General features: G+C 34.3%; 1 protein-coding gene across 1 annotated transcript in view; it reads left to right on the top strand.

Annotated features, from left to right (window-relative positions):
* Positions 1 to 674: 674 nt before the first annotated feature.
* LOC114336546 (tetraspanin-9-like) overlaps positions 675 to 16,433 on the top strand; it is a 116,117-nt gene continuing 100,358 nt past the window's right edge. Inside the window, exons 1-2 of the mRNA XM_050659093.1 lie at positions 675 to 684; positions 1,154 to 1,583. Of these exons, the coding sequence (XP_050515050.1) occupies positions 675 to 684; positions 1,154 to 1,583 (440 nt within the window). The remainder of the gene's footprint in view (positions 685 to 1,153; positions 1,584 to 16,433) is intronic.

Here is a 16,433-nt window from a genome sequence, read left to right as displayed (position 1 = left end):
CCTTACATTTCCTTATATTTCTTAACTCTAATTCCGGATCTTCGGTTTCCTCTCCTATTCTTAAACATTCCGTTTTCTCCATGTTCATACATAGGCCCCATTTTTCATATTCGATCTGTAACTTTCTTAGCATTATTACCTAAGTTAAATTCATTATTACCTAAGTTTAGTGGGCCTGCTATCCTCCGAATTATTTTCCTCTCTAGTATCCTCAATCTTTCTTCCTCTTTCTGTGTCAGACACATTACTACTTCAGCACCATATGTGATTACTAGTCTAATTGCTGCTCTGTAAATTTTCAGTTTAGTATTCTGAGTTTGAGGTATCCTCTAAGTACTCACCAATTTTCATGAAAATCGATGAAGGTTCAACGAAATCACTGAAACCCCTTTAGTCCTGGATCCCGCGTAACAAATAAAAGATTATTAATAGCAAGCTGAAAATTTGTCCATGGCTTAACGGTGTCGAGTCGGACAAACTTTGATGAATGGGAGCACAGGAACAGGGGAAGATTTAATTGTGGAACGTGATAAACGTATCATCCTGACAAGTTTATGATTGTGAAAAATAGCAGGCTGTTTTTAAGTTTATTCAATAGTCAGCGCTATATAATATACGAAAAATGTTTGTCCGACAAATATGTTGAGCATTTTAACCAATCCGACACATAGAACATGTCAAATGGTATGAGTTATGTTGGTGATAAATAGCAGTTTGATTTTTGCATGATAGTTTAATGAAAGGGTAAAAATCAATTGGAAGTTATGTCCGACAAAAATTATGGGAAGTTTTCGTAGTCCAACGTCCGAAACCTGTCAGATATAGACAGCCTGCTATTTTTCACAATCATAAACTTATCAGGATGACACGTTTATCACGTTACGCAATTAAAAATTCCCCTGTTTTAGTGTTACCATAATACAGTCCATACATCAAAGTTTGTCTGACTCGACACCGTTAAGCTATGAACAAATTTTCAGCTTGCTAGTAATAATCTTTTATTTGGTACGCGGGATCCAGGACTACTTCTGTAACTGCACTATATACCAATTTATTCTAATTGTGCCGATGTATAAATGTATCAAGTAAAATATTCGCCACAACCAAACCGCTTGGCCTTTTAATTTAATTAGTATTATTATTATTGTTTCAGGTGCCTCGGGTGTCAGCGGCAGGGCGATGCGCTACTACCGTCTCTGGATTTATACGTGCAACACGGCCTTGCTGGCAGGAGCGCTTGCGTTCGGCGGGGCGGCCGCCAGAACCGTACTCTTCGATTTTCGCCGATCGCTCATCCCATCTCTCACGCTCTACCAGCCGTCATTTTTGTACGCTTATTTGGCGCTACTCACGCAAGGAGGCGCTCTTCAGCTACTCGGTTGCGTTGCCGCGCTTAGGTTATCTGAAAAGTTGTTGAACGCTTATTGGTTGTTATTGTTAGTACTGTTATTCGGAGACGTAGTGTTGGGTGCCTTTTGGGCGTTTAGGTTCGAGAGAGTGTGTCAAGAACTGAGGCCTGCTCTACGTGTTCGGTTCTACCAAGAGTACGGGACCAACGGCGACTTTACCGACATGTGGAATAGGTAAGTTTTAAGAACAATTTTTATTTTAAAGTATTTTGCAACCTGTTGCGTATCAACGATAGACAAAAGTAGCGACATTGACTAAGGCAAGAAGAATTTTACCCACTGGTAAAATCAAAGTACAATTATTATAAAGTTATATAGGAAATAGATATACATGTTATAACTACTAACTAATTAATTTACACGTGTAATCTAAAGTGGTAAGTCCAGTGGTTTGAATCTATTTAACCTGCTTTGCTCCTGGGAATTGTCTACGAGGTTAAGTTCAAACTAGTTTTTATGATCTTTCAGCTTGGTAATGTATGTAGTGCTACGTGTTTTGATAACTTCCTGTACCATATCTATTTTAAGGTCACGGTAAATAATTATGTTCTGGATGTACCAAGGTGTACATGGATAGTCATCACATGTCCTAAGTACTCAAGTTTTCGTCTTTTGATAGATTTTGCCCTATTATCTCTTAATTAGATGGATACCTACTATTAGAAAGTAATTTTGGTAGCTGAAGGAGCTGTGCTTCGACCAGGAACTTTTTAGTTAGAGCTTTTTTGTAGTTTTTTCATGTTTCTATAGGTTAAAAGAGTATATGTGCCTGGAATATTTAACAATGAACAGGCAAACCGATTTAACTGCAACCCTCAGGGTTATTTTGCACCGCATAAACGAACGTATGTCGTGTTTTCTCCCCACGGTTGCAGATAAATCGGTTTTACTGTTACATTTCACAATTTCAATAAAAATTATATCGAATTTATAATATAAGCAACGAGCCAAAGTACGTGTTAACGATCAGCTGTCAGAGGAAGTTAAAATCAAACGTGGGTTGAGACAGGGATGGGTGTTGTCGTCAATTCTTTTTAATGTCTACTCGAAAGAAATCTTGAAAAAGCTTTTGAGGATGAAACAGCAGGAATAAAGGTAAATGGAGTTCCCATCAACAACATTAGATATGCGGATGACACTGTCATCTTAGCCGAAATTATTGGGGATCTTCAGAGGCTGGTGACCAGAATAGCGGAGTTTGGACAAGAATACGGTCTAACAATGAACGTCAAGAAGACAAATTTTAACGAGAAAAAATAAACGAATAAAATATGCATATCTTGGAACAATGATCAACTCCACAGGTGATTACTTCCAAGAAATCAAAATCAGAATAGAAAATGCTAGAGCAAATTTTAACAAAATTAGAAAAGTGCTCTACACAAGAGATTTAAAGTTGGGGCTAAGAGTTAGGTTGGCAAGGTGCTACGTTTTCTCGACTTTGTTTTATGGAATGAAAGCTTGGACCTTAAATGCTTCAGAAATGAAAAAACTAGAATCATTCGAGCTGTGGGTGTACAGAAGAATTCTGAAAATATTGTGAACATAACACGTCACAAACAAAGAGGTTGTGAGAAAGAATAATAAAGAAATGGAAATCTTAAATACCATCAACACAAAAAAATTAGACAAGAAAAAATACTTCGGACATATTACACGTGGAGAGAGATACAACTTGCTCCAATTGATTATGAAGGGATAGATTCAAGGAAAAAGAAGCATAGCGAGACGCAGAATATCGTCGCTGTGCAACCTGAGAGAATGATACGGATGAACATCAAATGAACTTTTCAAAACAGCCGTCTCTAAAGTCAGAATAGCTATGATGATTACCGACCTCCGTCGCGCAGATGGCTCTTAAAGAAGAATAATATTTCACATCCTACATTAAATACATCAAAAATTTTATTAGAGATACCGTATTAATTATCTTCTTCTTCTTTTTGTATATACACATGACTCTGTTTTTTCAATGTGTCTCCAGTAAGTTGTCGTTCCATCGTTTTCGTGGTTTTCCCACAGATCGTTTTCTTAATGGTTAACCGTCTCTCTCCGTCCTTACTACTCTACTTGTTGTCATTCGGCGAATTTGGTCATTTCATTCGACTCTTCTGTTTATTACCCAGTTATTAATGTATCTCCGTCGTATATCTGTACTTCTAGCTCTGTCCCATAGTATCTTATGGGTCATTAAACGAATATACGACTCTCTTGGATTATCTCGACAACGAGTATTTTACTTTGCAAAATATGAAGAACGAAAGTAAATTAAAAATTTCATTGTTGTTTATTGGAATAATTATTAGAGCTATTTACTTTCGTACTTCTTATGTTGCACAGTCAAATATTCGTTGTCGAGATAATCCAAGAGAGTCGTATATTCGTTGAATGATCCATACCACAGATTTTTCGAAGGATTTTCATCGCCGGTGTTTCGAGTACTATTTTTGTCTTATCTGTGTCAGGTCGTGTTTCTGCCGCGAATGTCATTGTTGGTCTGACGACTGTTTTGTAAATTCTGCCTTTCATTTCTTCTCCGATATTTTTATTTCTCCATATTGTGTCATTCAGGCAAACTGCGGCCCTGTTTGCTCTATTCACTTGATCTTCCACTTCTGTTTCGAGCTTTCCGTAGCTAGATAGTGTGATGCCTAGATATTTAAACTCCATCACTTGTTTTATCATCAAAGAGCGCAAACTAGAGTACCTTGACCATGTTATGAGGAATGAACAGATATATGGCTTGTTGCAACTCATTCTTCAGGGCAAGCTATTTGAAAAGAAAGGACCTGGAAGAAGAATAATATCTCGGCTTCAAAACCTTAGAAAGTGGTTCAATACATCGTCAACCGGACTATTCCGAATAGAAGCAAGCAAAGTTAGGATATCCTAGCTGATCGCCAACATCCGGAACGGATAGACATCATAAGAAGAAGAAGAAAATCACTTGCTCCATCATCCAACCCTTCAGCTCCAATTTACTTCTTATTGGGTTTGCTGCATTTTGCCTTTTTTGGGGAAATTAATATGTTTTCTTGGCGATTATGTATATTAAATTGGTGAACAATTTAATATAACCGCAATACACTGTAAATCATCTTCACTTTGAGAGATTGGTATTGCATCGTCTGCATAGCAGATTATTTTTAAGTTGTCTTTCTCCCATTTGGTATCCTGTTTTAGTTCTTACTTGTTTACCATTTCATCCACGATCAGGTTGACCAATAAAGGACTCAGGGAATCGGTTTTATCTCATTGACAGCTTCAATTTATGCGTTATATAGTTATATAAATATGATGTAATTCTTCCAAACAAGCAACTTTCAAATTATTACAGGTCTCTTCACTGCTACTACTTCAAAGGTCAGCATTTTTCAAAGACCAGAATAAGTTAGTGATGGTTTGACCGTGGAAAAGAAAAATATCAACTAACCACCATTTCCGGATGAAAAAAAAAAGAAATAATTATAATTAAAAAATTTTACTTAAAAATACATGATGTTCAATATTTTTGAAAAATTTAAACGCAGAATGAAATATTACATTATTACCAAGGGCCGAAAGTTCCTTAGGATAAATAAAAAGTTTCTTTTGAATTAGATACTTAAAATTGTAAATAACCCTCAATTTTTTCTTCTTTTTGATCCCTGTAACTTATTAACATAAACCTTATAGAAGTTTTCAGGGACCTTCGCCTCTCGGTAATAATATAATTTTCATTCTGCGTTAAAATTTTTCAAAAATACTTATTAGTTTTCTCAGGATCCGAAAAAAATTAATACATTTAAAAAGTATTGGGTCGAAATTTTGGGCCTGCGCTCTTAATAATGTAAAGTTGACACCATCTATCTATCGCCCGTCGGCAAATTCAAACAAAAATATAACTCCAGACCATCTTTGACCACCTTTAGTCCAGACAAATTAATATATGTGTTTAATATATTTTTTCCACCAAAAATGAGATGTTTTAATCAAATATTGCTTCAAATATAATCTGCAAAATAATTTTGAATCACGTTCCGCTCATGAACTTGCTTTTTTGTCCTTAAAATTAGAAAAAAGTTTCAATTCTATTGCTTAATATTTCATCTAAATATAATCTTCTAACAATTTTAACTGTACTAATGCCCAAGTATACATTTTCAAGTGTTAAACTTGATTGATTTACAATGAGTAACCCGGTTGTAAAAATACCGGCGTGTGCTTAATCAAAGGGACATCGGTTACTCGAATTTCATAACAATACAAATGTTATCTGTTTGAATTTGCCGGCGGGCGAAATATCTATGGACCCGACTTTACCTACCCGGTATAACTTCGCACAGTTTTATGCTTAACAGAAGTTTCAGTTATTTTAAACCTAAGCTAACCAGCTGGATCGATCAGTGAAAAACATCCGAGTTTGTATTATGAAAACAATCCAGATTAGAGAGCAAACTAGCATCGGTATAAATATAATCTCTTTTTGTCTGCCCACACAAGGTACGTTACGAGTTCCTCGCAAAGGGACACCTTGATAAAATCTTTAGAAAAGCTCGTTCTACTTTGACATACAGAACACATTTTCTTCTTTATCTACGACCATTTACCGGCTTATGTTTTAGTATAGAGGCGAAATAATATAGTCCAGGCTGTATCGCCGCCCCCGTTAGGTAGATTACTCCGATTCGATTTAATTAAAAAAAAATAAGATGGGCACACCAGGTGCACAGACTTCATAACGAGAGACTTGTAAGACTGGTATGGGAGGAGATTCCTACAGGCAAAAGACCACTCGAACGTCCCATACTGCGATGGAGAGATAACATCCACGCAGATATCCGAAAAATGAACATTCCATTTGATCCTACGTTGATGGAAGACCGAACAAATTGGATGAAAGTTGTACAATCAGCCAGGACCCACCCAGGGTTGTAGCGCTACGTGATGATGATGGTGGCGAACTTACTCAAAAAGAGGTCCTTATAACAAATCCACATTCTGAGCAAAAAACGTCTCTTGTAATTTTTCTCTAAAATTGATTGTTGTTGAGTTATATGTGATTTAAAATTTGAAAAACGCGAAAATAACCATTTTTAAGGCTTAATAACTCAGTTAAAAATAATTATTATGAAAGTCAGAAACTGACCAAATCAAAGACTAAAGCCCGCTCTATAACACCCTGAAGAAATTTTTGTCATTATTTCATTACTAAGATGTTATTTTTAATTATCAACAATGAGCGCTAAGCGTGTATTCAGACGTCCGTCAATATGAGTGCAAGTGAGATTCACCATTGGACGGCCGGAATGGTGCATATCTCTTTCGCACTCACCATTGACGGCCGGCTAATACGCACTTAGAGCTCATTGTTAATAATTAAAAAGAACAGCTTAGTAATAAAACAATGACAACAATTTATTCAGGATCTTGTAGAGGGGGCTTTGAACTTTGATTTGGTCACTTTCTGATTTTCATAATAATTATTTTTAACAGAGTTATTACTCCTTGAAAATAACCATTTTCGCATTTTTCAAATTTAAATAATGTATAACTCAACAACAATCAATTTTAGAGAAAAATCACAAGAGACCTTTTTTGCTCAGAATGACCCAAATGATCTAAAAAAAATTCTTTGAAGTGAAAAAATTATTTTTGTGAATTAAAAAAATTGTTTAAACAATTTTTCGACCACGGTGCCGCCTGGCACCCTGTGGATTTGTTATAAGGACCTCTTTTTGAATAAGTTTGTGCAAAAAAATCGAATCGGAATAATTTACCTAACGAAGGCGACGATATAGCCTGGACTAATATAAAAAGCCCTAACTGCCACTGATCTTGTTTGTAACAAAAGCGACCCTTTCCCACTTTTAGGTTCTACTTCAAAAGTTTGCATTTTTATTCCCTAGAGGGTTGTGAATTGTATATTTTCTACCTTTAATAGCAAAAATATAGGTTTCAGTGGCTTCTATTTATCATAGTAAATGGGAAATTTTGCAGCTGAATAAAGAGATGTATAAAGGGTTGTCTAGAATAAATTTGGAACTTTTTTTGAATTTATATAAGAACATCTAGGCCTGGATCCCGCGTACCAAAAAAAAGTTGATTAATAGTAAGCTGAAAATTTATTAAAAAACGGTCTCTAGTCAGACAAACTTTGGAACACTGGAACAGGGGAAGTTTTAATTGTGAAACGTTATTTTAATTGTGGAACTTGTAATTCTTACATGATTATGATTGTGGAAACTAGCAGGTTATTTTTAAGTTTATTCAATAGCAAACTTGATATACTATATGAAAAAGGTTTGTCTGACAAATATGTTGGGCATCTTAATAAGTCCGACACGTAGAACATGTCAAATGACAGGAATTATATTGGTGGTAAATAGCAGTCTGATTTTTGCATGAGAGTTTAATGAGAGGGTAACAAATCAATTGGAAGTTCTGTCCGACAAAATATATGGGACGTTTTCGTAGTCTGACGTTTGAAACCTGTAACCTGTTCCATAATTAAAACTTTCCCTGTTCCAGTGTTCCCGTACATCAAAGTTTGTCTGACTAGACACCGTTAACCTATTAACAAATTTTCAGCTTGCTGAAATTAATATACGTTTTTTGGTACGCGGGATCCAGGCATAATCGGTTAGTTGATCCTTTGCGATAAATTAGTAGCTTACATTTAAATTGCATGTTTAGTATTATACACTACTCCAATAAATTAACGCACCACCTTAAAAATGGGTCATTTTTCTGTTGTCCGATTTAAATGATTTTTGTAATATGTTACAGCCTTATTCCTTAAGAATATCGCTGTAGTAATATTGTTGCTAGACAGATAAATGGTCATTGCATACCAGGTGTACCAATAAAACTGTGTTTTTTCTCAAAGTTCGTAAAACTCTGTAGAATATTCTAGCATTTATAAAATATTGAAATTGAAACCCAACTATAGCCTCATCTTTTCTCAACATTATCATTTTTGATTAATTTGCTTATGTTGGACCACAAACAGGTAAGGTACTTTAACAACTAGACATATTTTTCATCAATTCAGGGTGTTATGACAAACTTTAAGGGGCAATTCTGCATGAAGGATAATAACAGTTTGCTTTATAAACGTATTTCCGCAAATGCTTCGTTTCCGAGATAGAAGGCATTGAAATTTTTCTTACAAACTAACGATTTATTTATTGCTTCAAAACCGGTTTAGATATGCAAATAAAATTTGGTGGGTTTTAAGAGGTAGTTATAGCCGTATAGAAATAGCAAAGGCAAAATTTATGAAAATGAAACATCTGTTATGTACTAGAGACCTAAAATGAAGCTTAGGATAAGGTTGTCAATCTGCTACATTTTTACAACTTTGCTCTATGGATCTGAGGCCTGGTCACTGACGCAATTAGAAATTAAGAAATTTGAAGCTTGTAAGCGTTGGTGATATCGGAGAATACTACGAATATCATGGGTAGACAAAATTACCAATATTGAAGTCCTTGATATGGTTAATAAGAGGGAAGAAATTATACAGACAATGAAGAGGAAGAATGGAAGCTTGAATATTTCGGTTGTGTAGTAAGAGGTTCTCATTGTAGTCTACTACATTTGATTATAGAGGGCAAAATAAAAGGTAAAAGGGATGTAGAAAGAAGACGAACCTCCTGGTTACGAAATCAAACGGAATGGTTTAGTCTGGGCTCTAACCAAATATTTAAAGCTGTTGTAGTAAAATAAGAATCGCCATGTTGATATCCAACCTTCGATAGGAGTTGAAAGCTTAAGAAGAAGAAGTAATAGTTATTGCGCATTTTTTGACATACAATTAAGAATTTTATGTCGCCATTGGCGCGCATACGGGTTATATTATGCGTGCCAATGGGGAATGTCTTCTTCTTCTTCCTGCTTCCTTAAAAGGCTCGCGCCTGTTATATCTTCGGATGCCACCTCATCAGATATCCAGGTTGTCACTCCATTTCTTCCTTGGCCTTTCCATACTCCTTTGGCCGTTTGGTGATCTATCTCGTGCTATCTATACCAGTCTTCCTTCTCCCATTCTGCTTATATGGCTGTACCATTGTTTTTCTTTTTCTTTTCAGCGTCCAGTCATTTATGTTCTCTATATTACAGCTTTACCTGAGGTCTGTGCTCCGTTGTCTGTCCCATATTGATTCTCCTGTGATATCTCGGATTTTATGAATAATTTCATCCACGATTAAGTTAAACATCAGCGGGCTCAATGAGTCTCCTTGACGTATACTTCTTTCCACTGGTATCGGCTGTGTTAGTTTGTTATTAATTCTGGCCTATATGTTATTTCTGATGTATATATTTTCGATAGTCTTGATAATATCTGATGGTATGTTTCGTTTAAGTAACAGGTGAATTATGTCATTCAGCTCTATACGGTCGAATGCCTTTTGTAGATCTATGAAGCAACAGTAATCCGGGACGTTGTATTCTAGTGATGTTTCCATGACTTGCCTAACCACAAAAACTGCATCGTTACAGGATAGTCCGACTCTAAAGCCTTGTTGTTCGTCTGCTAGGTCTATGGTGAATGTAAAAGAGTATACGAGAAAATGCTAAATAACTACCTCTTAAAACCTACTAAATTTAGAACGTCGCGTTGTGTAGTATCTCGGAAACGAAGTATTTGTAGACATACGTTTATAAAGCAAACTGTTATTATTTTTTCATGCATAATTAGCCCTTAAAGTTTGTCATACTTATTTAAAAACACCCTGGATTGATGAGAATCGCGGCTAATTGTTAAAGTACTTGACTTTTTTATTATCCAACATAAACGAATGAATCAAAAAACATAATGTTAAGAAAACATGGGGTCATAGTTGGGTTTCAATTTTAATTCAGTATTTTATAAGTGCTAAAATATTTCACACGGTGTTGCGAACTTTGAGAAAAAACACAGTTTCATTGGTACACCAATGACACATGTCTAATAATATTATATATACAGGCTATACACTCCGTGCGGAGTTGGAGCCACTCTTATTGAGCCCATTGACTCATTTATTGTGGTGAGTCACTCCACATTCTTTCTTCTCTCCAGTTAACTAGTCTAATCTAGGGTTCCTCTTAGCGTTCTCTGTTATTTTCCTCCATATATCCCGGTCCTGTATTTTCTGTCTCCATCTTGGCACTTTCAATCTTTTTATGTCCTCCAATACCTGGTCTTCCCACCTACTTTTTGGTCTTCCTTTCGCCCTTGTTATATTTGGGTTCCACTAACAATATTATTACAGTGATATTCTTAAGAGGCAACAGTAGCGCGCGGAAAACGCGGTCCAAGATTGCGACTGTAATTTTGAATATTTTTTCGAGATATTTGGCATACATATTCGTAATATAATAAAGAATGGCGGTACAGAGCCCAATTTGGGAAATATGTTAGTATGTGGAAATTACTCTATAACTAAATAAAATATTGCAAAAAGGAGCGTGTACCGCCATTAAGAAGAACAAAAAATACACTTTCTTCAAATAAACTTTTTTATCCCATGCGTAGATTTTGTGTCACATTGGATCTACAAAAATCGATTTTCTATAACAAGAAATCGAACGTGACTGACTTAGCAGCATTTACCGCGCCTATGAGTATATTTTTATAATTATTGTTTTTGATAGTATGTCACTGTCACTGCCGTATTATTGCCGACGCACTGTTACCTCACTGTTGAAAGTTCGCAGAACTTTCTAAAAACAAAAATTATGATGACATGCTACTCTTTACTCTTCAGGAATAGGGCTGTAACATATTAAAAAATCCCTTAAATCGGAAAACAGGTTTAGAAAATTCTAGACATCAAAAATGACAGATTTTTAAGGTAGCGCGTTAATTTCTTGGAACAGTGTATCTACTAAACTTTTATATTACAAAAATCCTTTATAAAAAATATATTTTATCAAAATCCCTTAAGGGGCTAAACCACAGAATATTTTCGGAATAAAAATTCCATCATTAGTGCTTTTTACAGGTTAAAGACATGCTTGAGCCACCAAGATGTGGGTGAAAACCCTTTAAATTTTAATTCTTATTGGTCATATTATAAAGTCCTCAGAATATTTATTGAAGTGTATTTTTACATTCTGATATTATGGTATTACATGAACCATACAAAAATTATAGCAAAAAATAATTTAAAAAAAATATATTTAAATACATATAAAACAAAATTAGGTATTACCATTAATTTGCCATTAATTAAAATTTACAATTATATTTGTAGGTAATCATTACAAAAATCACACACCTGAAATACAAAATGATTTTTTAAATTGCTAAATTTTAAACCATTATTCATAATGAAAGTGTTCAAACATGGTAGGTATCACATAAATATCTTCTAATTGATACAAATTAGAATTGTTTTTTATTGTGACCACAGCAAAAAAGGTAGGTATATCACAAAGAAATATCTATTTATTTATCTACGAGCAAATGCCTAATTTAAATACTGTAACGAAAGAGTTTCGAATAGGCGCAATAAACGGTCCCCACGACTAGCGAATTCCAACCGTTTGGATAACAGTAGGCGTGACGTCAGAGAAGCGACTGCGCTGTGAGCGAAAATTTCTCCAGAATGTTCATCAGGCCTATAGACGGGTAGACAGTTTGTAAAGTAAACTTGTATAAATAAATAAATAAAGCCTTATATAAATACGAACCGCTCGTTTTATCGTTACAGTTGGTGTTACGGTGTGGGGACAACATTAAATTGGAGGGTCCGAGAAGTTAGCTACAGTTATAAGGAAATGTTAAAATAACATGTATAAGGAAACAGTTAAAATAAATCGGAAAATAACATTTGATATATTTTTATTAATTTATTTATTAACATGGAAAACATTAACTATGTAGATAAAATAACGAGAAAAAATTTTAAATTTCTCTAATTATGTCGACATAACAAGATTTTAGTATCAATAATAAAGTTAAAAAGTGTAAAATATGTAAAATTCTGCTGCTTTAAGACTTTACTTAACATTGATTAAAGACAGAAATATTAAATATAATGTAAATAATAACAGACTCCAGAATATATGCAACTGAAAACAGAGATATACAAACAAGTCCACAGAAATATTAAAAAGCTGTGATAATAACAGGCTCCAGAATATATGCAACTGAAAATACAGATATACAAGTCCACAGTACTATTAGGAAAAATAATTTCTCTAAAATGGAAGTTATAGCTATTTATATGGGTAAAAGAACTATAAGTCTTTCACGTGCTACAATAGTTGTAGGCATTTTAATATTTAAAAAAATACAAAATAAACACAAAAATAGCGTACTGACGAAGTGAACGCTTTTCAGTAACTAAGGGCATTTCAGTATTCAGGTACATTCATTCCAAATAATAAAATAATAAAAAGAAATATTTATAATATAATAAAAAGGAAGTCATAAAATGTATATCTGCGGATCATCTGTGCAATCTGGCAAATGCAAATTTAAACGTTCTGACTCTATTGCCAAATCTCTCGAGGAATCTATCAGGGCAACTGCCACAAAAAAATTTCTAGTAATTAACTGCAATGAATATCAAAACAAACAACAAATATTTATTCGTTCGTGTTTTACATGAATTAAAAAATATCAAAATCCATAGAATAATGTAAAAAGGTAGTTTTTGAAGCTTTCTCTTTATATTTGAAGCCTGCCCCATATAGCACACAACGTCCGATGTACGTCCATATAACGTACATTTAAAGTCCAAACGTCCATGGACCAAAACTGGACGTACTATGTACGTACATTACGGGACGTCCATTGGACGTTGGATTTCAACGTACATTGGACATCCATTTGTGGTCCATGGATATTTTACACAAAACGCGACTATTATATTAAGTCCCAATACAAACTAAATGAGAATCTTCTTGACAACGTTGTCGCTCTTCGCGCTATCGGTCGTGAAAGTTAGTATTAGGCAGGTACTTTTAGGGGATTATCGCTGTTAATTGTTGTGGAATACTGAAGGATGGTTTATTTATGATAATTCACAGAATGGCAAACGCGCTTGTAATATACAACAACGGTACTGACTCTAAAAATAGTTTGGAACAGAAACAGAACAGAGATTAAACCTCTTTTAATGTGCATGCTTCCTAGGGCGTCATTATCTGAATCTCGTTTTTATGAAAATACATCCTGCGTGATATATTTGTGTTTTCTGTTTATCGTGCAAGTGCAGTCGTGCATTAATGAAGTTCCTAGTTCCTATAAATAAAGTATACAGAGAGAGTCTGTAAAGTGGAATAAATTCAATATCTCAAATACTAATTGTTTTTTTGGAAAATGCTCAGACCCGTCGATTAGTATTTCAAATTGTCCTTTTTGACATTCAATAATAATGTATACAGGGTGTCCCAATTTAGAGATATGACGTCATCGTCGATTTTCTTAAATGGCAACACTGTCATTTTGATAGCTAATTTGATAGGGTTTGTAAAGTTATACATAACTGCAAAATATCAAATTTTTATTCTCTACCATTTACAAGATAATAGAAAATAACAAAGTTATATCTGTAATTTGGAATATATTCAATAATTAAAATACTAACTGTTTTTTTGAAAAATGCTCAGACCCGTCGATTAGTATATCAAATTGTCCTTTTTGACATATAACAATAATGTATACAGGGTGTCCCAATTTAGAGATATGACGTCATCGTTGATTTTCTTAAATGGCAACACTGTCATTTTGATAGCTATTTTGATAGGGTGTGTAAAGTTATACACAACTGCAAAATTTCAAATTTGTATTCTCTACCATTTAGATGATAATAAAAAATAACAAAGTTATGAAAAAGAAGTAATCAACTAATAATTGAATTTAATTATTTCAATAAATTAAGCAAACACTCATAATGTTGCCCTCAATTATTGTCAAATTGTCAATGGGCAACGTTATGAGCATTTGCTTAATTGAAATAAATAAATTCAATTATTATTTGATTACTTCTTGTTCTTCATAACTTTGTTATTTTTTATTATCTTGTAAATGGTAGGGAATAAAATTTTGAAATTTTTAAGATGTGTATAACTTTACACACGCTATCAAAATAGCTATCAAAATGATAGTGTTGCCATGTAAGAAAATCAACGATGACGTCATATCTCTAAATTGGGACACCCTGTATACATTATTATTATATGTCAAAAATGACAATTTGATATACTAATCGACGGGTCTGAGCATTTTTCAAAAAAACAGTTAGTATTTTAATTATTGAATATATTCCAAATTACAGATATAACTTTGTTATTTTCTATTATCTTGTAAATGGTAGAGAATAAAAATTTGATATTTTGCAGTTATGTATAACTTTACAAACCCTATCAAATTAGCTATCAAAATGACAGTGTTGCCATTTAAGAAAATCGACGATGACGTCATATCTCTAAATTGGGACACCCTGTATACATTTTTATTGAATGTCAAAAAGGACAATTTGAAATACTCATCGACGGGTCTGAGCATTTTCCAAAAAAACAATTAGTATTTGAGATATTGAATTTATTCCACTTTACAGACTCTCTCTGTATATTATAATGAAGTTATAGTAAAGAGAAATAAAAAGGTCTTTTGTGTAATATTTTTAAGTATAAGTTTAGTATTATAAGGAACTATTTCCTATAAAGGCTTTTTGCTATGTATTCACAAAATTATAGATACTAGATTTCTTTCTGAAAAGTGCCCTACAAATGTCCATAAGACGTACATTGAATGTACATAAGGTGTACACTGAAAGCTTCAATACAACGTACAATGTACGTTTGTAGCGGACGTTCTATGGACGTCCAATTTTGTGAACTCTGGACATTCGTTGGACGTCCATCGGATGTCCATTGTACCTTAGCGGGACGTCCATTGGACGTTCCAATGTACACAGATGTACGTCCATTGGATGTCCATAAAACGTACTTGTGCTCTCTGGGGCAATATATTATACTTTATATATATTATAATCACATGGCAACACTGTCAAACTTCAATTCAACGTTCTATGAAAATCTAAGATGGCTAACTTCTCGGACCCTCCAACTTAATGAAGTCCCGGTGTGGAATTTAAATAAATTAGTGACTTTTATGTTAAAAAGATTTTTGTGCGTTATTCGTCGGCAAATAATCGGAGTGCGTTAATTGTTCGGTATTCACAAAGACTTTTAAAAGACATTTTGAAAAGTACGAGTGTGCCGACCAAAGATGTTGCTAGAAGAACTTTCCGTAAAACTTTCCGTTCACTCCGTGAACAATTAGAAGAGCTGGAGTTAGATGCCAGTGGGTCCAAGAAAGTCCTGCAAGCACGACTCGAGGAGGTCCTCAAGAAGAATGGAGATGACCCAGAGACGTTCCACTTCCAGTCAGCGGAAGAAGCAGTCTTATCGAAAATAATCGTCGAAAGTGTTTCTCAAAAGATCGATGAAACGTCGAAGATAAATAATGAGAAATTCGAAACCATTCCTCAAAAGATCAATGACACTTCTAGAAAGAACAACGAGAAACTTGAAGAAGTTTGTAAATAACAACAAAAAACTTGAAGAAGTTTGTAGGCAGAGCAACGAGAAATTTGAAGAAGTTTCTAGAACATTCGATAAGATACAAAAAAGTGTAAACGACAATAAAGAAATGCTAGAAGAGAAGATCAAACAACTAGAGACTATGGTAACCAATACGAAAGTTCTACCCTCAGTTAATGCAGTAGTTTTAGCCGTAGAAGAGAAGATCAAAGAATTAGAGAGCATGATAACCGATACAAAAGTGCAACCATCAGTTAATGCAGTAGATTTAGATCCTGTAGTGAAAGATGAACTACGGAAAGACGAAACGTCGCATAATATGAGATTCAAATTACCACCATTTGATTGAAAGTCCTCTTGGTCCATATACCTTAGACAATAATTTGAAGCTCTTGCGACCGCCAATCATTGGACCGAGCAAGAAAAGGCTGTTTCCTTGACTGTTGCTCTACGAGGTGATGCTGCAGACATATTAAGATCAATTTCTAAGGAGAGTGC

Source organism: Diabrotica virgifera, chromosome 8 (assembly GCF_917563875.1).
Source record: "Diabrotica virgifera virgifera chromosome 8, PGI_DIABVI_V3a".
NCBI lineage: Eukaryota > Metazoa > Arthropoda > Insecta > Coleoptera > Chrysomelidae > Diabrotica > Diabrotica virgifera.
The sequence above is the reverse complement of the archived record's forward strand: the minus strand, read 5'-3'. Positions and strand labels throughout refer to the sequence as shown.